The 23,909-nt window shown below is 36.9% G+C and overlaps 1 protein-coding gene across 3 annotated transcripts; it reads right to left on the bottom strand.

Moving 5' to 3' along the window:
* Positions 1 to 1,131: 1,131 nt before the first annotated feature.
* On the bottom strand, positions 1,132 to 23,840 carry LOC109074877 (cdc42-interacting protein 4 homolog). 3 transcript variants are annotated; one of them, XM_042719072.1, is made up of 15 exons: positions 23,548 to 23,840; positions 16,529 to 16,644; positions 14,455 to 14,512; positions 12,760 to 12,906; positions 11,657 to 11,719; positions 10,632 to 10,736; positions 10,331 to 10,459; positions 10,062 to 10,208; positions 9,725 to 9,913; positions 6,522 to 6,686; positions 3,741 to 3,850; positions 3,397 to 3,529; positions 3,227 to 3,315; positions 2,600 to 2,724; positions 1,132 to 2,514 (listed from the first exon to the last, which is right to left on the bottom strand). In XM_042719072.1, the coding sequence occupies exons 1-15, from the start codon at positions 23,569 to 23,571 to the stop codon at positions 2,363 to 2,365; spliced, it is 1,752 nt and encodes a 583-aa protein (XP_042575006.1). In that variant the 5' UTR covers positions 23,572 to 23,840; the 3' UTR covers positions 1,132 to 2,362. The 3 variants fall into 3 exon arrangements, with proteins under 3 accessions (XP_042575006.1, XP_042575014.1, XP_042575021.1); XM_042719080.1 differs by lacking the exon at positions 6,522 to 6,686 and adding an exon at positions 5,487 to 5,507 and having other exon boundaries at positions 23,548 to 23,839; XM_042719087.1 differs by lacking the exon at positions 6,522 to 6,686 and having other exon boundaries at positions 23,548 to 23,838.
* Positions 23,841 to 23,909: the final 69 nt, after the last annotated feature.

Here is a 23,909-nt window from a genome sequence, read left to right as displayed (position 1 = left end):
GAACGGTTCAGCGTGCTCAGCGTATTCAGTGAGTTGCCAAATATAGATATTTTGACACGTTCGTCGTACGATCTGTGGCTTTTTATATAATATTTGCCAGTTGTCCTATTTCCCCATTCAGATAACGCTTGGATATTTGTTAGTTACTTCCAAGAACCCTGACTGATTTTAGTTTAACTAAAAAAAAAAAAAAGACGTGTCTAATTTTATTTTTATTTTTTACTGTTTAGACTAATTATTTCAAATCTGTTGCAAACGTACGGCCCAGTTTAGATTTGTTTTGCAATACTGCCACCTGTCGGATACCTTCCCTAATAAATCAATGAACCACGAGAGGTCGCGATTTCACTCTTCGAGATCTATTATATTCTGCACGACTCAAAAGCTTTTTGAAAAACGACGGTAACGGCAGTATGGGAAAACACCAATATTCAAGGTACTCTTATTAAGTAGAATAATGGGCAGCAGAGTAATATAGTTAATTAGCATAACTTTAGGATGTGCAAGATTGGGAAGCAACACAGTGGCGTTAAATATAGAAGTCAATTAACGTGCGGCCACAATTGTGCTTATCTGGTTGTTTTACGACTAATTTATTTTTTAAATAATGTCTGTGGACTGTGGTTATCACTATTTGAACAAAGTTTCATTTGAATAACCCATCATAAATTTCCCAAACGTGGCTAAAAAATTATTAGACTGGAAATTGAGGAGATCTATTTAGCCCAATTTATAATAGTGTATGTAAACTTTATGAGGAAGTCTCGATGTTGCTGCATTTTTAGTCAGCTGACACATGAGTTTTTACTGCAGAGAGGATGAAATCCTATTGACCACAATGACCACTTCATTTATGACAATTCCACTTTACAGCAATCTCCTATTACCAGCAGGCGGCACTTGTTAGCTATGGAAAACTGCCGTTATGATCACCATGTGAATTAAATGTTTTGATTTTAAAATCCTTTTTTTTTTTTCTTTTTTTTTTTGCTTACAAAATTTATAATAGCATGCATGTAATAGTTTAGTTGCTGCTAAAAATCAACATCTCCACTCAAAAGGTTTACGAATATCCTAAAAATCTCTTTCAATTGAGAATTTCACCTAAAAGAAAACAAACAGGACATCATGTCGGATTTGGAAATGTGCTTGACATTTATAAAGACAATAAAATAGTGAATTCTGAGTATGGTACATACACAAAGTTGAAGGCACCTTGACATACCCAAACATTAACAGTTCTGCCTTAGATTGAAAAAAAACAAACGCTGAACACGGAGGCTTGAACCCTTGCATTTAAAAATCTATTCTTAACTATACAATCTTTATTCATCGAATAAAAAGCTAATAAGACAATAGTGGTGTTGTGATGCCTAAAATATATTATTTCATATATTTCTATATGAAACTCCTAAATTTGCTTTTGTCGCCTAAAATAGTTTTTCTTGGTTGTTCATCTATCTGAAATGGCAAATGTGTGCAGTCACCTCTTATATAAATGTGGCAGATTATTTATTATACAAACACTTATTTATATACTCAATAAATTACATTCTTTTATTTCAACAAACTATTTATTGTACTACATATTCTAAGATTTGAGAAGTGTGGCTTTTTCCTGCAGATTTTGAGACTCTGATTGTCATAATTTTGTAATGCTGAGTATTTCAACTTGTGTGTTTGTGTAAAAGTCTTAAGAAAAAAAGAGGAGTTACTTAATATTACTTGGGTGCTCAGTATTTTCTATACACAATTTTTAGGTCTTATTGATTCTTGTTACTGCACATTTCATGTTACTGCACACTGAGGGAAGCATATGCAACACTTTCTACTGTAAAACATAATTTTTGGCCACTCAGATCATCAAAGCATATACTTCAAGTTAAAACGCTGCTGGATCTCTCCCAGCAGAGATAGTTACGCTTTTCGCACCAGACGTGGAATCACATCATCAAGTTGCAGATGGAAGATCTTAGTGAAAGACACGTTGAGTAAATATCTCCACTCTGCTGACAGACTGCTATCAAAAGTCACCATCAGACAGCGTCACCACAGGAACTGATGTGTCTGTTGAGCAATAGCTGCGTGTACATGGCTCCCTGCTGCACTGTTTTCCATGCAAAATAAGGAGAAAAATTAGTCCAACCTTCTCTACCTCATTTACTCACATAATACACACCCTGAGATACTCATTCATCCTTAGAGGAGGAGTGTATTAGCCCACTGTGCAGTGATTCCCCACTAAATTATCCCTCTAAGAGGAGCAGCAAGCCATGTTGGGACATAATGAGTGGTGATCTGAAGCTACTCATAGTGTTTGGTATAGTGGATTTCTGCTGCAGCGGGTGGAAAGGGGATGAGGTCATTTATTAAGCGTGATAGTGGCATAAGAAGTAGGGATGTAGCCTTCGTCCCCATTGTTCCTCCGCACTCGCGTCCATCCGTCACCCTTATCCTCCTCCACTACAGACAGCACCTCCCCTTCTTGCATGGAGATGGTTCCCTCACTGGAGCCTGTGGACAGATGGAAGAGAGACTTACGAGGAAAAGAGGTGGGTACGATATACGCAAGTGCTTGAGCAAAGCTGTATAATATTACCTGGGAAACTGTAGAGTGCTGTGCATTGACCAATAGGTGCAGCGAGTTCCTCTTCCTCAAATTCATCATCAAATTCAGAGTAGATGGCCTGGGAGGAGTCGGTGTCCTCTGAGATGGCTCCAGGACTGAAAAAAGCATGGGAAAATTATTTTTATGTGAATCACCATAACCAGATTAAAGCAATATAATGATTTTTTAGAAATCTGAACAAGACAACTGGCATGTGCTTGCGGCTGGCATGTGGACTATTATATATGGATACGGATATAAAACAAGCAAAATATAGACGTCTAAAATTTGACTGTTCCAATTATGTAATGTTTTATTTAGGAGATATTTCTTTGGAATTTTATTTAAAATAAGGATACAGATAAATGAAAACAAAGAGTCTCATGACCTACATTTTGCAATTCACCGATTGTGAATCAAATAAAATGGTTTATTGTATTTGCACACGAGAGTAGTAGGAAAACAACATGCAAGTCTTAGTTTCTTGGAAATATGGTGATAATTTGTATATAAGAAGATTCCAATAGCCGTGAAGCATGTAAACCTCTTTTTCAGAATAAGGCTTAGTCAGAATACACACCATAATCAGAAAATCATGTTTTCTGAAAGAAAACTGACCTGTTGGGGTTATGCGCACCATTATTGTTCAGAGAGTGTGTCGAGTATCGTATCGAGTCTCCTCGGCCTCCTGCTTCTGCGAGCCAGGACTACAACAAACCAAGACACAAGTGTGTTGAGAAAGTCTTTCTGAAGCTTGTAAAGATTTACAGAGAGTATTAAACCGAAACCTCATATTTGTTGAGTTCTCCTCTCAGTCTTTCCATGTTTTGTGCCGTCTGAGTGATCTGAGGTGCCAAACTGGCAGGATCTCCCATCTGAGGGTTCTTTTCATAGACATCTTTCATTTTACCCAGAGCCTCACTGCACAGAGAAATAAATACATTTGTTTAAGACTGCGAGAGCTTGAATGTAACAGAGAAAGACAAAGAAGAAACAGAAACGGTTACTTGTGGCACTCAACACCACTGATTCCTCAGAGACCTGAAGAGGGACCACGGCAACCCTGCGGATTCAGCTGTGGCCAGTTGTCATGGCGATAGTTGTCGGAGAGACGGAATGGCAGGCGACTCACCTCTGATCCATTTCCTTCTGCAGCTCCTTGCTGATGTCATCGATCTTCTGCTGCAAGCGTTTCCTGCGCTGCTCAGGAGGAAGATGTGTGAAGCCCTCTGAGTCCACAGACTGAGGAGATGGGCAGGGAGATAGTGTCACTCACAGAGATTCACACAAACAAACAGCCAGCCACCCCTCCAACACCACAAGCCAAGCAGTGACAGACGTGAACCAGAGAGCCCACAGTGAGAGTTCAGGTTTGCAGGAGGAAAAGCTGTATTGTAGCAATTCTTTACCAGGGTAATTATACCATCTGTTATAATTGTTGCATTTAAACACTACAGGCTGTGTGTGTGATTTTGGCAACACATTTTTCATTTATGACAGGAAAGTCAAGGAGAAATGCTTAAGCGATAAATAAACAGTTTACTCAAAGGAACGTTCTGGGTTAAATACAATTGTAGCTTTTTAAACACAATCTGGTGGTGACAGGATTTTTTTTTAATGAATCCATGCGGCATGAGGGGTTTGAAGAAGGTATGTGAAGCTGATAATTGTTACATGAAATATTCAGTAAAATGTTTCATATGTGCTCTATAATATAAAGGACTATTGTTCTAGGCGTATGAAATTCTGATTATGCATTGCTGATGTTACTGATGTGTACAGAGTTTGCTCTGTAAATAGTGCGTTACATGGGTTACATATCATTGCATAGATAAAGTGAAGGTAAAGCCCTAAGTATACTTCAGTTTTGATCACAAAGTGTTTGGCATATGTGTACAACTGAAGTCACAGTATACATTTGCTAGCATATGTGAAAATTAAAGCGCAATAGAAAGTTTGGGCCTAAAAACCAAGTTTTTATCAGCATAGTACTCGACTTGCACAGCCAGATACTTATAACCGTGCACATGAATTTTTCTGTGTTAATTTGTTCACAAAGTGGCAACTTCAGCCAATTGTTTCATGGCTAAAAAAAAGAAACAGATACTTGAGGTGTGAGGGCCTTAAGAGATACCTTAAGCTCTAGTTAAACAAAGACTGGTAAATAGCCCAGACGCTGGACAAGGATTAAACTTTCTAGTGTGCATGTGTCAAGTATACTTAGAAAGGCAATGCAGTTACCTTCGCACATACGCTGAGCGTTTGCTTCAAAACTGAAGTATACTTTGAACTTTCGTGTATTTACTGGCTTTAGATTATATGGTTAAATATTACTTTGAGGAGCCAGGGTTGGTATCAACACTAACCTAATGCTAACACATGCTAACAACGTTAAAATGTAATGTCTATACAATCATATTTTTAGCATTTATTCATAGTGCCATAGACCGCCACTGCAAGTGTATTGCTGTTTTCTATTGTTTTTACAAACCCGAGAGCCAAATGAGGCCAATAGAGTTAAAAAGATGCATTTAATCTAGAATATTCCTTTGAGAAACTCTTAATTAATTTAAACCATGTGCATAGATTTACCAATGCAACTTTAAAACATGTCCAATACAGTACACCATACTGGCTCGTCACTGTTTAAGAGCCATCATGGATAGTGTACTGTAAATTAACCCAGAGGCTGCTGTGCCTTTCGTTAAAAATGGCCACCTCTACAATAGTGAATGATTATGACAGAAAAACTGTCATTTCAGTGCAGAGATGGTCATATGTGAAATCCTCACAAGCAGAAAATGATCCGATTAAAACAGAGGGGGTGAAATATACATGTACACAGCACGTACGGCCCACACCACTTTAAAATGATTACCGTGAGCTTCACTGGAGTAAACTGAGGAAGTGAGGAAGAGAGATATAAACAAACAGTGTTTTATAAGCACATACTAGCCAATTTCTTATCGTCACAAACGCAGCTCTGACTGCAGTTACAAACACTAGTTTTAGAGTTTAAGATTTTTGGGTGACCTGCATCTTCATTAATTCAACTTTAGGAAACTTCATGGGAAGAAGAGTCATGATACATGATTATATTGGCACGGCCCTAGTTAGTCTGCAGGACCCATGTGTCAGTGACCATTAAGCTCTGATTCACCGATATGATTCATTGAACAACTGACTTACTATTGACCTCCTCAAATCTCACCCAAATGCTGACTGACGATGGTGATTGTGTAAACATGCATTTTTCTGGGGTTCGCCCTAGACTTACATGACTAATAAAATAAGAATGCAGAGGCAGAACAGTCTAGTTTTATTGAAAGTAAGTCGTGTTTTCACAGAAGCTGACAAGCGCTGCCGGCACACGAGTATACTACATGCCCCAGAGGGACAAACACACATCTCACTCACTCAAAGGACAATGTTACTGCATGAACTGCATCTTAATTCAATCTGACAACTTGTTACATTTGCATGGTGCTCCTTTTCTTATTTCAGCAAGCTTTATGTTGATTTGCTGCCAATATGGGACATTGAAATGCATGGAAATGAAAGAGAAATGTCAGATGCAGTCATGTAGTTGGTCATCGAAATTCCATTCTCAATCACAGACTCACTGACAGAAGATGGTGAGATTTCAGCAACGGTATTGAGTAGGCAAGTTGGCTAGTCGTGATGCCTTAAATGTGGTGCTAGAGTGTGGCAGGAATAGGTAAAGAGCTGGTGTTGCTGTGACTGAAGATTAGTAATAAAAGAGCCGTGATTTCTACTTCATTGTGACCATTCAGGTGCATGTGACCACTACTCAGACCCAGATCAGTGCTGCTGAACGCCTTAAAGAGACGTGCCAAAAACAGCAGCACACAGGTTTATTCAGTTTGCTTGAACCCTGACCTATCACACTCACCGTTCTCTTGAGGGTCCTGAAGGAAGAGATTCGAGGTTTGACTGTCTTATTGATTTCCTTCAAACAGTATGACAGGGGGTCCCGGCCAAACTTAGGGGAGGGTGGTCCGTTAGCGGGCGAGGGGGTGGGGGGTGTGGAGAAAGGACTGATTGAAGACGAGGGGAGCTGGGACAGACACCAGGCACAAACCCAGAGGAACACAGGGACAGGACGGCAGGACAGGGATGGTGGGAAGGATAGGGAAGGGTAAAAACAAACAAAACACACAAATGACAAGGGAAAAGAAAGAGACACCATCAAACACCTCAAAGCAACATCAAAACAGCAACGAGGACAACACTGGACCAACCTCAGCAAGAGCCAAGAGAAGCAAGACAGAGAATACCCAAACCCAGAACAACCCAAATTCACAAGCCCCAACAATCAGCAATGCAATCAGCCAGATGAAGCAGCAAACAATGGCTACATCAGAAAACAGTTCATTCTTGGTCTTGTTCAATGGATCTTGTGGCTTTCAAGTGATGTTGGAATGATCGTGAAGATGAGATCAACGTGCATGAACGGCACCACAAAAACTTTTCAAGTTGAGGTCATGTCAATTACACTACCATGGTGAAGCTAATTGTTATACGTCATAATTAAGTTTGTACAAACTTTGTGTACTGTTGATGAAAACCAGTTTTACAAAAAAGGATTGTGTCATGGACTACTCATCATTACCCGAACAACCCAAAAAATTCCTAGCAGTCTCATGGTAGCACAAATATTATAGATTAAGGCATAAACTACACGCCTATTGTGAATCCACTGATTTTTATTTTGTTGGGTCAATACTAAAAAGGTTTCTGTCTTTGTCAGAAAAACATACACAGAAATTACACCAAAATATCTGTTTAATTCCAACCAAAATCACTTGAATGCACATCACATTGAATTATAAGTAGAACAATAGTCAAACTTATAAGTAGGATAAAACATTAGTTTAAAACATTAAAACATAAGTTTGCCGAGTAAGAATCGTCAAATGTAAACAATCTCCAAAAAAGCTAATTACTATTAAGTTTTTTCTCACCCCATTATGGATCTAATAAATGGAGCCACTTTTTGCCCAAATCTACATTTAGAGGCTTCTGTTGAACTACATAGCAACAAAAAGGCCTGAACATGAAAGGAGTCCTAATATTTCATATTTGCTATGCATTCTACGTCTTTTCCAGAACCAAGTAAGCTCAAAGGCAACCTCACAGTTGAATCAACAGTTCACAGTTGATTTTAAAAGTAACTTAGCTAATAAGCACAAAAGAGTATTTGAAGAATACAAGTAACTAATGCTCACAGATTGAGTCAAAGAGTCTAGCATTAGCTTGTTGCTAAGCTAACAACTTCCTATCCTAGCACAAAAACACACTACAGTATTACCGGATGAAATCATGAATTAATTAGATGGAATCTAAAATTGCGTCAAACGATCCACCACAAATTTATGGGTAAACAAATGAAGGCTTCTTTATGGGTAAACAAATGAAGGTTTTAGCTTCTCAACATTGTGATTGTCTCAGCCGGAAAGGAAACATGCAAAAGCGAACAAAAAGTGAAGCAACAAGGAATGAAGGAAGAAGTTTGATTTTAACTACATAAGGAGGATAGAGGATAGAGATTGCAGTGCAACTTTGGTTAAAAAAATAAATAAAATTATATTTTAAAAATATATATACACTAACTTGCAATGAAAGGAATGGATCTACACAATGATTAGGAGAAGACTAGACAGTTAAACTGGCAAGTGCTGAGGGTCATGTAAAAAAGGCCTAATTTGTTAAAGCAGGAAACTACATTATTGGATGAGCAGGAAATGATGGTATTAATATGAAGGTGAAGTGTTCCTAAAAAAAAACACTTTAGACCTTTATAGGCCTCTGGGACAAAGAGAGTTCCATTGAATCCAACGCAAAGCTCTGAATCATCACATGACTGAAGAGAAGAGAATGTTTTAGTAATGCTTGGCCTCCAACCCTCATTTTAAGAGGATTTTTCTCCTTAACAACTTAACCAGATGCAACCATGCATCTATCCTGATGGCACAGAGTGCACAAAGGTGTCATTGTGATGGGACTGAAGGATATATTATACAGCATATAATAGCAGTAGTGTATGTGTTTTAAGGCCCATGGCAGACGGAGAAGTGTCCCAAAGAAAAGCACAGATGCAGCAGAATGAGCACTGGGTCACACGCTGAGCTAAACAACAGAGCTGGGGGCTTTTCCATCCCCAGTCACAGCCAAATAGCCATGCAAAGGGTGCATACTGGAAAACCGTAAGGATCGGTGTTGGGTACATCAGAAAGATTGAGAGTAAGGGGTGAGGAAGGGTGAAGGTAGATTGAACCATCATGCATCTTTCAACTGTGGCAGGAAGACAAAGGTTGCAAGATACCACAGATTTGGATCTAATACCTTCTCTAGTCAGACCTCTCAAAGACTTGCCCACAAATCAAACGATGTCTTGCCCTCAAATGCTCTCAAACCAGTCTGTTACCTTTCAGACTGTGACTCTACTCTCTCATCTTATAGCGCAGAAGTGTCCAATCCTGCTCCTGAAAGGTCACCATCCTGTAGACATTAGCTTTATTCAACTTGAACCAATTATTACTAGAATCTTCCAGACAAGTGTGTTGGGGCTAAACTTGGGATGGTGGTCCTACAGGAGGAGGGCTGGACACCACTTCAGAGATAGGTACTGTAGAACCCTGCTGGAAAATCCAGTGAAAACCAGATTCTACCATTCTGATGGCTGGGCTCCAAATTGGTTCTAACTGGTAAAATAATGGTCATGGCTCATTTAGATCAGAGCTGTTTAATCCTGCTCCTGGGGGGGCCACCTTCCAGCAGAGTTTAGCTCCAGCTCCAATAAAACACACTTGATCCAGCCAATCAAGCTCTTCAGTAACACTAGAAACTACCGGGCAAGTGTGCTGGAGCTAAACTCTGCAGGATGGAGCTCTGCAGGAACAGGATTGGACAGACCTGATTAGATGGTTGATCAGCATGGACAAGCTGATGAAATCTGGTTCAGTCAAGTAAACTAAGCTTTGGCCGCCTTTGGCAGGGCTTTTCCAGCAGGGTAAAAGACAACTTTCCATCTCCACACAAAACAAATCAATTTCATCAGAAGGAGCTCTGCCTTCAGAGAGTAGTGAAGCCTACCTTGCTCTTCTTATTGAACAACCGGAATGTTTTATTCTTGTTCCTGCCCAGCAGCTCTAGAGGACCTTTAGGAGTGCTCAGGCTGCTGTCCGAGGAGGCCCGGTTGATGCCCTGACTGTAATCCTCAAACTCAACATCTCCCGGTCTCTCGAAGCCAGACTTGTGTTGCTCTATAAGAACCACAGAGTCCTGAATAACACAGAGGGGTGTTAGCTACTCCATGTGTAGGCATGCAGAGGGTTGACTGCTCTCTCAAAGTGGCTGGCTTAATGCAAGGGTGATTTATTGAGAGCAGGAAACGAAAGTGCTTTTCTTAAAAACACAACTGAGAACTCACATTCCTCTCATTGACATTCGTGCCAGCTCTGGTTATGCCCTCCAGACACTTCCCGATGATGGGCATGACGTGACGCTCTGTGTCTGCAAACAGGATGTAACCCTGCGCCAACTTTTTGATACGCCGTTCATCCATGTCCTGCAGCCTCTGCAGTGACCAAACATACATATCAGTATGCACACCGCAAGACTGCTTGGGATCATTCCTACAGTAAGCTGAGAGGAACAGATCTGTCTCAACATGTTAGAACTGAGGCATGTGCTTCTTACATTGAAAATAAGGGGCATGTCCGTGAAGTAGAACTGATTTTGTTCTTTGTTGTACTTCTGAAGTTGTGAAGCGTAGTCATTTTTACACTCCTCTGCTATGTGCGTTCGCATGTGAGCCTGCTGTTTAGCCTACATTTACACGCAGAAGTAAAGATAAAAGTGAAATCAGATACCTGTACATAAAGAGGAACAAGGAAACAACAACGCATTTGGATATGATGGAAATGTGATGGTAGGATGGGAGGATGTGCATGCAAGGGTGTGGCAAGACCTGTGAAACCTTTTGGGGGAACATAAATACCTTCTCCACGTCGGCTTTGGTGGCATTGAGGTCCTGATCTGTTTTCTCTGCATACTGAGCAGCCTTCTCTGCTTCTCTCCACTCCCTCTCAAATCGCTTTTTACTCTACCATGAAAATAACATCCAACACATGAATCAAAGCGTTTACATACACAATGCTCTTGTTTGCAGCCATTACAGGGGTATTTTACCCCTAAATAAAGATTGTGTCATCATTTCCTTTCATGTTGTTCCAAACCTATATGTCACTTTATTTCTTCCACAGACATATCACTACTGGCATAGACAGACAAAACAAAGGCGTTTGGCACCACTGAATTCAAGCTTGCTCCTTATGTCCCTATATAGTGCACTATGTGCCATTCAATAAATAGAAAAGAGTAACTGTGTAAACAAGAGACTGATTTCAGATGCAGCTGCATCTATATAGGGCAGAAAGCTTTAGATTCTAGAGAGAATTTGATTAAATAGAAAATCTAAAAAGCTGCTAAAGTGAAGAAAGATTTTATCAAAATTGTTGGTCTGTATTGGTGGTAGAGAGACCATACTTTCTATTTCTGTGAAATAGAGGCGAATATTTCACTTGAAAACAATGCAGTTGGAGTGAGACATTTTAATATACAATATTATTGGATAACACTATTTCCCCACAATTGTGTGACCGGTTACAACAGTGGAAAAGAGACTATCAAATTTGGACATTTAATTGGAAAATATTAGCTGCTTCAAGAGTATCTGAATGTGTGTGTCTGTTTGCACTCCTGACCCTCACCTGACCAAACAAAATGGCCACAGAAACGATCAGCAAACAATCACTTTCAATCCCCCAATACAACTGAGCAGAAACAATAAAAACAAAAGAGCACACTCCAAATAGTCAGCGCTTACGCCACAAAGAGACGTAATGCAAGCCTTTGACAGGGATGTAAACTCATCAAGCGCAGACTGATCTGGCTGTTCAACGACACGCTCAAAGACACAGTGGGACACACAACCTTCACAACCTGTCATAGAGAGAAACTTACATTGTCAAGCTGCTTGTAGGTGCCCTCCAGATACTGTTGTGCTTTCTTGGCTTCTGACAGATGCTGCACATTGTAGAGAAAAAAAAGAGAGTGGAACCATGGTCAGTGTGCTTTGGGCTTTCTAACATAAAATAGACATCCAGATTTTTTACATTTTCTGAAGAAAAATATGAGTGCTGCTCGCTTCAACGTAAAGTCTATGATTCATGAGTTTAAAGTCTGCATGAAAAGGAAATTCACTTTTCTAAATTTATTTTCTGAATGCAGGTTATAGATCGTATTATGAACGATTCATCCATGCATAGGTTTCTTTTTTATGTGTGTCTTTGTGATTTTTAATTAAAATCACTCAAAATGCCAAATCATTTTGTCTGCTTAAACCCAGATTGGTTTTCCAGGGTCTTGCCATATGTTTGTTTTGAATGGATTTTCCTTATTGCTATGAAGCTCCAGCTAGTTGCAATGGAGGTCGCTTGGTCATATGCAAATAGTTGCTAGGGTGTTTGTTTACTGGCCTACCTAAAAGTCTCTGATATCCTTAGCTCTAGATACTCAGGTCTTTCCTTCTATGTATATCTATGTGATTTTTTTTTCACCCATCTGCCAGGCAAAAATATGATGTTTACAAAATAAATAGCACAACTCCCTCAAACAAAGCTTATTTACCTCATAAATCTAATGTCATAAATTCATGTCTGCAGCAGCAACATGTTGGTTGGAGTTTAATACTTATGGTTAGCCATTTTTTCAAATCCCTAACTCTAAGTATGAGCAATGGTAATAGCGATGTTTGCCTTAGAAAGCACTAACAATAAAACAGTGTCCCATAAATTCCAAGTGACAAACAAGAGGAGACAGCATCTACTGTTCTATATGAAGACCAACGCATTCCTCTGACAGTGTTGCACAAATCAAACTGAGACTTCCACCCGAAGACTCGAATGTTTCTTCTCAAACAAGCAGTGTGACATGTTCTTCTCTGCCTCTGCCTCTCCTTCATACCAACAATCCCCCTCTCTGCGTCCTTCCTGGCCCTTTGTCCCAAAGCATACTTTATTTTAAGCCTGGCCCAGTTTCTCCGTCTGCCTCTCTCATTCTCTCACCATCTTGCGCTCCTGTTTGAGCTCCTGCAGGTACTTTGTGAGCTCGATGCAGATATTGATCATCATGTTCTCAGCGATCAGCTCCCTTTGGCCCGCATAGTCGTTCATCTCATTCAGGATGTCCAGAAAGGCCTGGTGATTGGAGAATTAAGAAAAGTGATACGAATGAGATACAATGTGCACTGGTAGTAAACGTGACCTTTTCAGTCATTTGTGATTACTGCCATTTTAAAAATCATGCACATTTGGACCACTTAACTTATGAATCAATCATTTCAGAGCAATTTGGGAACTGGTTCGACCAAAACACTCAAAAAAAAAAAAATGTTAAACTTCACTATGGGCTGCATGCTAGTTTTACTCTATGAATCAGATGTATGTATCAAAGTGTAACTACAAAATCTTAAAATCATGAAAATGACTATATTCAGTCATTTCCACGATTTTAAGATTTTTACCAACTTTTCCAGGCCTAAAATCATTTTATTATTCTTGTACAAATTATTATACATGCAGTTTTTAATTACCTTATACATTTTATATATACTTTTACCTATTTTGTGGAATAAAAAGGTGAAAGCGTATATAAAGTATTTAAAAAAACATGGTACCTGCAGGTTTTTTAAGCTCAAATTTAAGACTTTAAGACCTTTTTTAAGACCTGCACAAATAAAATTAATACCACACGCAGGGTAGGGCAATGTCTATATTAAACTGTAAAAAGCATCATTTACAGTTCAGATACAGGTTTACACAAAAAACAATGTTTTATAAAATGATAAACTTCCCATTTCAACCTTTGTACCATTTTTAAGAAAACAGATGGGTCAAAATGATCAAATATTATATTAATTTAAAACTATTATTATCAATCAATTAATTATATTAATTTAATATCATATGAATATATTTTACATTCTTAATTGTTTAGATTTTTATAATGCATTATCTTCTTGACGATCAACCAGTTCACATGTACAGTTCTGCTCGTTTGCTACGTAAAAACGTGGGTTGATTTTCACATTGATCTGAACAAAAACAGCAGATGGGGTTATTGAAAATGCTAATTCATTCTCTACCTGCAGGAGGCACTTCCAAATGTTTACAAAAATATTTTTTATAATATCTAATATAAATATTAAACATTACCAAATTTCTTTTTACAAAATCTAAATATCTAAAACTTTAACATAAAAAATATATATAAAAAAGTTTTTATGACAAGAAAATAACAACCAATAATATCATAGCCTGCTTTCACAATCCAATAATATCCTGATGATTAAAAACTTAAAGTTTCACTTTGAAATACGCCACATTACAGTTTTTCAATGTGTAGAGAATGTAGTTTCATCACCTGTGGCTGATTTAAATAGTACCCATTCTCCATGAGTCACTTCATTAGTTTTGCTTTCCAGAGGGAGCATACGTTAAGTCGTTTACAGGTGTATGCGTTTGTTTGTTGAGTTCATTTGCTTTTGTTTGGAGTCGGCAACAGCCCCATAGCTACTGCTGCTCAGTCACCGTAGCAACATCAGACATAGCTGAGGGTACCACTGTGATCTGATTATAGTGACTGGGGATTTGTCAGCTTTCTTCTCTGATATCACATTGTTAAGGTTAGACAGTTCAATTGTCATCACAATTGTGAGGAAAAATAAGTCAATCATGCAACTTTGGAAGCCTGCAAAATTACCTGCATTCCTGCTCTTCTTTGCTGCCTCGTTTAGGGCTGTATTTCTTAGATAAATTCCTAGAAAACAGAAAAAAGACAGTGCCTGATGGATCAACCTCATCATAATAATGTCATTTGCGAGTGCTCAGGTTTCAAATAGCACAAGGTTGAATAAAATATGCCACGTTGGTCCTGCAAAAGCAGGTGGTTGTGAAGCATTTGCATGGGACATTGCGTGCAGAGCATTTGTTCTTTCCAAAACACAGACATCAGGGTATTTTGGGTATGTCACACGGAAATTTTCTTTAATTTTTCTTCCCATTTAACTAATCAGGCACAAAGGGAGTTTCCAGTGTCAAACAATTTTTCTCCCTACACTGAATGTGAAAACACTGCGTGACGTGGCATGATCACAATCAGAGAATGTTTATATTTATTTTACAGTCATCCTGAAGCAAGATTTTGGACCAATGAAAGTTCACTGCGGGCAAGCACAATAATACAGTAATATTGCAGGAATATATCAATAACAAGACACTATTTCTTTGTCTGGCCCTATTAAATTGTTTTAAAAATAAATAGAAATGGCATTCAAACATACATACATTGACTTACAAACAACTCTTATATGATTTTTTTGGTGTCCTGATGACATAATGAACAAAAGACTTTAAAAAAAAAAAAGTATCAAGTAGTTTGATTAGCAAATAATTATTTTGATTATTGTCTCCTAGAAAAAAAACCTGTTTATTAATATTTGGGGGAAAAAACGTGGTACAGTAAGTGATGCAACCAAAATGCAGGGGAAAAAAATACTCATGACCAATAAAATATTATAATTTTTTTTTTTTTTTTTTTTTTTTTTTTGTATGTTTTGGGTGAAAAGGCAAGGTAAGTTATGTGGCGTGACAAGCAAAAATTATTTTTATATTTTCATATATTTGAAAATATAGTTTTTATTCAAGGTGTAAGAAAATATGTTTTATATATTATATAAAAATATATATTTTGTATATATTTATTTATATATTTATATATATTCTTTTTACTTTATGACAAGACATTTTTGGAGTCCTTAAGGGATAGTTTCCCAAAAAAGGAAATCATTGACCCACATGTCATCAGTTACTCACCATCATGTCATTTCAAACCTGTATGAATGACTTTTGTGTTCCACAAAAGAAAGAAGAGATTTTGAAGAATCTGGGTAACCAAAAAGTTTTGGTTCCTATTGTATTTTTTGTCCATACAATCGAAGTCAATAGAAACCAAAACTGTCTGGTAACCAACATCCTTCAAAATATCTTCATATACATAGTAGTTAATTATGAAGGAATTTTCAATAGCTGGTTTACTTTCCCTTTAAATGTAAACTTTTATTGAAAAGTTTAATACTGTTATTCCAAAACCAAGCTAACATAAATTAAAATTGTAAATCTTTATTGTCATTGACCCATAAACCAAGTGATTGACAAAATGCAAAATGCCCTGCCAATTGTCACAGTCAGTGAAGACAGAAGCTCAGACAGAACATGCAAGGCTTGTTTCCATTTCCATTGACCAATTACAATGGTGTAATCGAAAGTACTGGACTCCAAAACAAAAGTAAATGAAATGTGTCAAAAAAGGCAATTGTACTCAAAACCAGGCTGCATTTCTTTCCTCCTTCTGCACATGAGAAGTAGAGGCAGATGCCAATGGTAAGCTGCTTTCCACGCTTTCACTCCATCCATCCACATCCCCTCAGTCATATGCTCGTCTGCTCCCACTTCCTCTCTTCTCTTACAGCGGGAAGGAGGAAAGAAAGAGGTAGCGGGTGGAACTCCGAATAGTCTGGCAGAGATCAAGCAAGTGTCAAGGCCTAGTCATGAATGAGAAGGGGTGCAGGCACGAATACGCTTATCCTCTGGGCCGAGGCCAACATTACAGCTCAGAGGTGCCAACAAGTCCAGTTCTGCCCCAAATAAGTCATAAGACATGAATATTTCACAATTAGACACAGCTCTGGAAAAAACACACAACAGCATGCATACACATGTACATGCTAACACACAGCTATTCGAACTGGATAGCCTGCATTTTCAAATTTCTTACCTTAGCTGCTTGGCGTAATTCTGTTCGATCTCTGTTCGCTCCTTTACAAACTTCACATATTTCTCCACCAGGTCCAGCCCAGATTGTGTGTGTTTATCAATGATGTCACACTGGTCCTGCAATACAAAAATCAAGACTAAGCCCTCAAATAAATGAGAAAAAAATAAACTTTTTATTTCGATTTTGATTTGTCAGACACTGATCCAGATCAATTAGTTTGTCCTTTCACAATAATTAAAATTTATGAAATAATAATTATGAATCAAAAAACTCACTATAAATTCATATTCAACTTATAAAATAAATAAACTAAAATTAGAATAAAAAATATTAAAAAAAAAAAAAATATAAAAGGAATAAAACTAAAAATACTGAAAGTATTTTGCAATATATTTGTAAAAAAACATGAATTGGAGGAACACTTGAAGAGTGTAAAAAAAATAAGAAATGTAACACTAAGCAATAAAATGAGAATCTCTGGATAATGAGCCTCTGAAATCATGACCTTTCAGCCTAAAAACTGGCACATCAGCACAGTATCACAGGAAACACAGTCTTACGAATAATTTATGACACATGGCATGTCATCATGTATAGCACTTCACTATGCCACATCCTGTGATGGTGAAACACTGTCTGCAGATTTTAATCCTGGAAGATAAAAATAGTTTTTGTATTAACGAATATTCCCTATGATTGCAAAACAACATCTGTTAATGTCGCAGAAAATCTAGTACAATATTTCAGGACCCTTTAAAAAAAGCTGGTCTAAATAGATAAATGGCTGCCATAAAAGGGAACAAAAACACTCATGAGATGTTGAAACATTGCAAAACAGCTAATATGAACCAGAAAGGACCAGAAAATGGGCAAACCACAGGGATTTGGTCAGTTAGAGTCCTAAAGATGAATCACAATTTTGACCTTTTTGGTTCAACGTAGTTGATTTAGAACATCTCCCTGATTTTCATTTTTAAAGAAACATCAAGATTTCAAGGTCAGTTTATTCACTTTTTTTTATCTACTTTGCCTTCACTAGTTATTACAAATGATCCTGCAGAAATGAATGTTTAAAAGTAAAAAAATATATTACATGCATAATAATTCTAAAACAGAACTAGTAAAATGCTGTTTAAAATAGCTTTAGTTTAAATATACCATCACATGACATTTCAGCCTCCAAAAAGTATTTCATGAACAATAAGTGTGCATTCATACAGTACTTATAGACTAGAGAGAAATGTTTTTGAGGGTTGAGCTTTAGGGGATCTTGTCCAAATTCATGTAATCACAAAGTTGTTAAGGTACTTCAGAAAACATCAGTGTCATGTTGTTGCATCAAGATACATGCAGGGCATCTAGCCCCTATCACTGGTCAGTGCTCTGCATAACATATTAAGAGCCGAAAGCTTGCATCAGATTGTGTAAAGTGATGGCTTGATCATAACAGCTTCCTCACTGGAATCAATCAAACTAATTTGAGAACAGATAAAGTGAAAAAGAGGAAGAACAGACAGCCAATGGAAGAGTATTGAAGTTATTATAGAAACAGCCAACTTTTTTTTTTATATATACATAAACTTATGGTCAAAAGTTTAAAATTGAATCCATATACTCACTGCATTTATTTTCATTAAAAATACAGTAAAATATTGGGAAATATTATTTCTAATTAAAACAGCTCTTCTATTTTTTTATATTTTGAAATGTCATTTATTCCTGTGACTGCAAATAAAACTATTTATTTTTTTAAACTTACGTACCACAAAACTTTTGAATGGTGCTGTATCACAAAATTGTTTCCACAAAAATATTATGCAGCACAACTATTTTCAACATTGATAATAATAAGAAATATTTCTTGAGCAGAAAAACAGCATATTAGAATGATTTCTAAAATACCAAAATACAAAATGGTTATAAAAAATGCTGGGTTGTTTTCCACCCAACTTTGGGTCAAATATGGACTAACCCAATTTTGGGGTGTAATGTATGAAAATTTTTTAGTCTATATTTGAAACAACCCAAAAATTTTTAGAGTGTAATATTTCATAACATTACTTTTTTTTACTGCATTTCTGCATATGTATGCATGTGTGTGTGTGTGTATATATATATATATATATATATATATATATATATATAATATATATATATATAGATATATATATATATATATATATATATATATTATATATATATATCTCATATATATATATATATATATACATATACACACAGTACAGACCAAAAGTTTGGAAACATTACTATTTTTAATGTTTTTGAAAGAAGTTTCTTCTGCTCATCAAGCCTGCATTTAGTTGATCAAAAATATAGAAAGAACAGTAATATTGTGAAATATTATTACAACTTAAAATAATAGTTTTCTATTTGAATATACTTTAAAAAAAAAAAATTTCTTCCTGTGATGCAAAGCTGAATTTTCAGCATCATTGCTCCAGCCTTCAGTGTCACATGTAACATCCAGTCTATCACATAATCATTTAGAAATCATTCTAATATTCTGATTTATTATGAGTGTTGGAAACAGTTCTGCTGTCTAATATATTTGATGAATAAAAAAGGTTAAAAAGAACTGCATTTATTCAAAATAAAAAAAAAATGTATTCTAATAATATATATTCTAATAATCTATTTTCTTTACTATCACTTTTTATCAATTTAACACATCCTTGCTGAATTAAAGTATTGATTTTATTAAAAAAAAAGAAAGAAAAAAAAAAAATACTGACCCCAAATTACTGACCAGTAGTGTATATTGTTATTACAAAATATTTATATTTTAAAAACATAGCTTTTTTTTTTTTTTTTTAATTTTTATTCATCAAAGTATCCTAAAAAAGTATCACATGTTCTGAAAAAATATTAAGCAGCAGAACTGTTTCCAACTTTGATAATGAATCATCATATTAGAATGATTTCTAAAGGATCATGTGATAATGATCCTAAAAATTCAGCTTTGCATCACAGAAATAAATGATAATTTAAAGTATAATTAAATTTAAAAACAATTATTTTAAATTGTAATAATATATCACAATATTACATTTTTTTTCTGTATTTTTGATCAAATAAATGCAGGCTTGATGAGCAGAAGAAACTTCTTTCAAAAACATTAAAAATAGTAATGTTTCCAAATACTACAGACCAAAAGTTTGGAAAACATTACTATTTTTAATGTTTTTGAAAGAAGTTTCTTCTGTCATCAAATCTATCTTTAAAAATATTTTAGACCAAATATATATATATATGGGGAAAAGACAAAATCTATCTGTTTAAATATTTTAGAGCTCAAAAAAATATTCACTTGAGAAATTTATGACTTTTTGTTAAAATGTGTTTTGACGAAAGGTTGAAAATCCGGGTTCCAGGTTTTCCATGACCACAGGAACCCTGAATTTTTTCAACACTCTACATATGATGACATTGAGAAAATAATCTTCACAAACAATACACATACTATTTACACCAATTAATAAACACTAACATCATGCCATCTGCAATGCTGAAGTGAGTTATGGAAAGCTCCATTAATGAGCTGTCCTGTCTCTGTCCACACAGAGAACATCCCAGAGATTCCCTGCCTGTTTGCAACCTATGATCCTATAAAGTTATCTGTGGGAGGCAGGGGGTTCCTCAGGGCTTTAAACTCATCCTGCCACAAGCGTTGAGCAGACAGGACACAGGAAGTGGAAGTCTTCTCCCCTTCCTGCTGTATTTCAGTGGTGCGCAACAAAAATATGAATATCACATGGTATTTCCTACAGCACGCCCGAAGCAAAACAAAAACAGACCTAGGGACTAATTTGACAAACATTTGTCGGCATTTTCCCAAAGAAAAAAGCATTTGAAACGCTCCAGTTTGGCTGTGTTTTTCCCTTTTCCCAGTTCCATATTTGGTGGGGCAGTGTGTTACATTTCAAGTACGGGCCTGACCATTTTTGAGAGCCGATATCTTGAAACACCCCCCAACCCCCTCAGTGCTACCTCCATCTGCCTGGACCTAGATATGTGTTTTGAAGTGGGAAGGAGGGAGGTGCCTTTTGGGATGACATTCCTTACAAGCCAGGCCATGTCCTGACTCCACCTCCTCCTCCTCTCTCCTCTCTCCTCAAAATGGAGACCATTAATATAGAACAAGAGAAGAATTCCCTACCCCCTCACAACCCACTCACTCACAAAAATAGAGTGCTTTTCAACTTCATTCAAAACAAAGCCACAAGAGGCAGTTGTTTATGTCAACGATAATCACAAGCTAAGCTTCTGTTTGTATGCAAATACATCAAATTTGTACATAAATGTTTGTGTTGTTGACAAACCGTGATGTCAATGAGGTAAGAAAAGGAATGTTACAAAGAAATGTTAATACCCACAAATCAGAAGTAATATTTTTATTATTCATAGAGACATTATTCTTCATTACAACTACAGTTTTAGCAAAATTCTCATTATGATAATGTGAAGAAATTGTCTTATTTGTAAATATAGTGTTGAACTTTAAAAAAAAAAATCAGCATCAGTTAAATTCAGCACATTATATAGGCCTACAACTGTAATGTATATTTAAAATGGCATTCTAGATATTATTTTATTTATTAATTTATAAATAAAAAGCATTTAGTTTTTTGCTTTAGAGTAAGCTACTGAGAATTTAAGGTGTTCAAAATACTTAGAGTAATTACAATGAAAACAATCTTTAAAATATCTGAAATGTCTTAAAAATAGGCTAAATTTTCTTAATGCGATTGACTATATAATTTATTTATAACCAAGGCATTTCTTGACATTTCTTGAAAAGGGTTAGTTCATCCAAAAAAAAATTTGTCATCATTTACTAGCTTTACTAAATTCATAAAACTTTGGGGAATGTTTGGGAATTTTTAATATTTAGCACTTTTGTCAGTCTGTTAGAAAGTCTAAATGATCAACATTTAAAATTATTAGTTATTAGTATAGAAAGGCTTTGGACTGATGGACAAAAATGATGAGCGAACATTAAAAATATCTTATAAATAGCAAAAAACTATTGGGTTTGGCACAGTTTTGTGGTTGAACTAATCCTTTAATGCAGTTTATTCACTAAAACAACTCTCTAATCAGCGGTGGCTTCAATCAAAGTTCACACTAACTGCTATCACCACAATCTTAAAACCAACAGAGATCCCCTTTGAAAACATCCATTCAAGCTATAAAAACAGTCCTTGGCATAATTTACAGCAGGGTTCCTCTTATCTGTAGCATTGTATTTGGCTCACTCTTGACCCCTCCCTTGTACTTTTCCGCCATCATTAACTCTTCCTTCCCATAACGCAAAGCTATTCTCCCAGCCGGAGCAGAGAGTGCCAGTCTACAACCTCCCCAATACAAGCATCCACAGCGAAATGCCACTGTCCTTCGTCATGCTCTAATGACTTAATAAGGAGCCTGCTGTGCAGCATTTCTCAAGACATTCAGAAAGAATTCAAACACTAAAACCGACAAAAATTAGTCACTCTCTCATCAGTAAACGGAAATCTTGACCTGCCAAAAATAGCTAGTGGATTAGCAGCAAAGGAGTGGACAGATGCCATAGTGTAGCCATGAAAATGGCACTTAATGACTAACCGGACCAAAACCAATTAGGTTAGACATTGCTTAGAGTGACGATAAACCAATGCAAGAACCACTGCACGCACTTCCCACTCACCAGGAATGCCTGAAGCATCTACACCTGAGAAACAAATCCACACCAACCCCAGCTTTCACTTCTGTTTAATACCAAGCTGAAACTACTGTAATTTCCCTGGCTGGCAGTGGCGTCCCTCAAAAAGCACGGAAAAGGGAAACTTTCTAGTGAAGCAGAACACCAAAATAAACAGTGATGTGAACTGGATGATGCGTTTTTATCAAATCAGGGCAAAACTAATTAGGCTGGTGCAGCAGAAGATGGAAACAGGACAGCGGACAGAGGCCTAGGGGGAGCAACAGCAAGGAGGTCAAACAATCCCCACCCACTTCAGTGCAACGCTCCATTTACACACTGCAAGCGTGTAAAATCAAAAGAGGTGGGAACCTCTGTGCAGATGGGACGTTATGGGATGGCGGTCAGGGAAATGGGGCAACTTATACAGACAGGATGAAATACAGGTGATGATAATGCAATCCAGAAACATGCACTGACTCTGTTTCTCTAACCCAGTTCTAAATTATCAAAGAGCTTTGAGTGACACAATGTTGCGTAGTTGCTGACAACAGTGGACCATAAAAATGTGACAATTTTGGACAAACCCAATGCTTCAAGCAAACCCAGTTGGAGTCACTAAATAAAGATCATCAATACATAAGCTATTCTTTGTCAGGCGCCACTGATATGCAGAGACTGCTTATTAAACTCCTCCAAATGATCTACAAAAAACACTGAAACCAAACAACAAGCTTTGTAACATAATTTCTTAAACAAGCAGCTAGCACTTCGTATTAGCAATGTCTGAGAAGGTAAACAAAGCCAAAACATCTTTCCAAAACAACCCTTCACACAAAATAGTGGTGTTAATGTCAAAAGTTGTTGGTTATATCTCACCTATGCCTTATTAAACAAACAACTATCCCCTAAAATAAAAATAATTCGCTAAAACCGCTAGATAGATATGAAAATATTCATTAACAGTTCAGTATTCAACACTGAGTTTAGACGGATAACGTTACACTGATTAACGGTGATACTGTTGTTGCTATGATTCTGCTCAACTTTGTTTAAGCGGATGTTCACATTAAACGTGGCAATTAATCGAATTAAATGGTGACAACTGACAACTTCAAAAAATTAGGTCATAATATCTGCTAGACAGTCTTTTGATACATTTATCCTCTTCCACGTTGCAAGTAACGTAAATGGTCATAAATCAAATTTTTTACGCCCGTGTAATCATTTGAGAGAATCTTGGATCGCACCGCATCGGATACATATTTCTGGGAACAGAAGGATGAAACATAAACCATAAAAGTCTATCCGAACTTACCCAAAGCTCAGTGCCCCAGTCCATGTTCCCAGCTCTCCTGCCACTCCACTCTATTAGGCTGAAAAGTTATCCCAACTTACAAGAGTAACAGATGTCCAAAATAGGATCAAAGAAAGCGAGTCTTTTCTTTTCCCACATTCATGCGCAACGCTGAATAAATCGCTAATGTTACGGATCTCCAGCGCCAGCTAGTTTGCGGTGGCACAAATACTTTTCGTTGCAAAGCGAGAGAAGGATCAACTGGATTTCATTGCCGCGTCACTCCCAGATCCCTAATTCTTAAAGGAGCCGCCGGCCGGATACAGTTTCAAGCGTTCAGATCTGCATGTCTGCAGGAGTCAGAGACGTTCATAAACAGAGAG

The sequence above is a fragment of the Cyprinus carpio genome, chromosome A3 (genome assembly GCF_018340385.1).
Source record: "Cyprinus carpio isolate SPL01 chromosome A3, ASM1834038v1, whole genome shotgun sequence".
NCBI classification, from domain to species: domain Eukaryota; kingdom Metazoa; phylum Chordata; class Actinopteri; order Cypriniformes; family Cyprinidae; genus Cyprinus; species Cyprinus carpio.
Note: the sequence above shows the minus strand (reverse complement) of the source record. Positions and strands in the feature narration are given on the sequence as shown.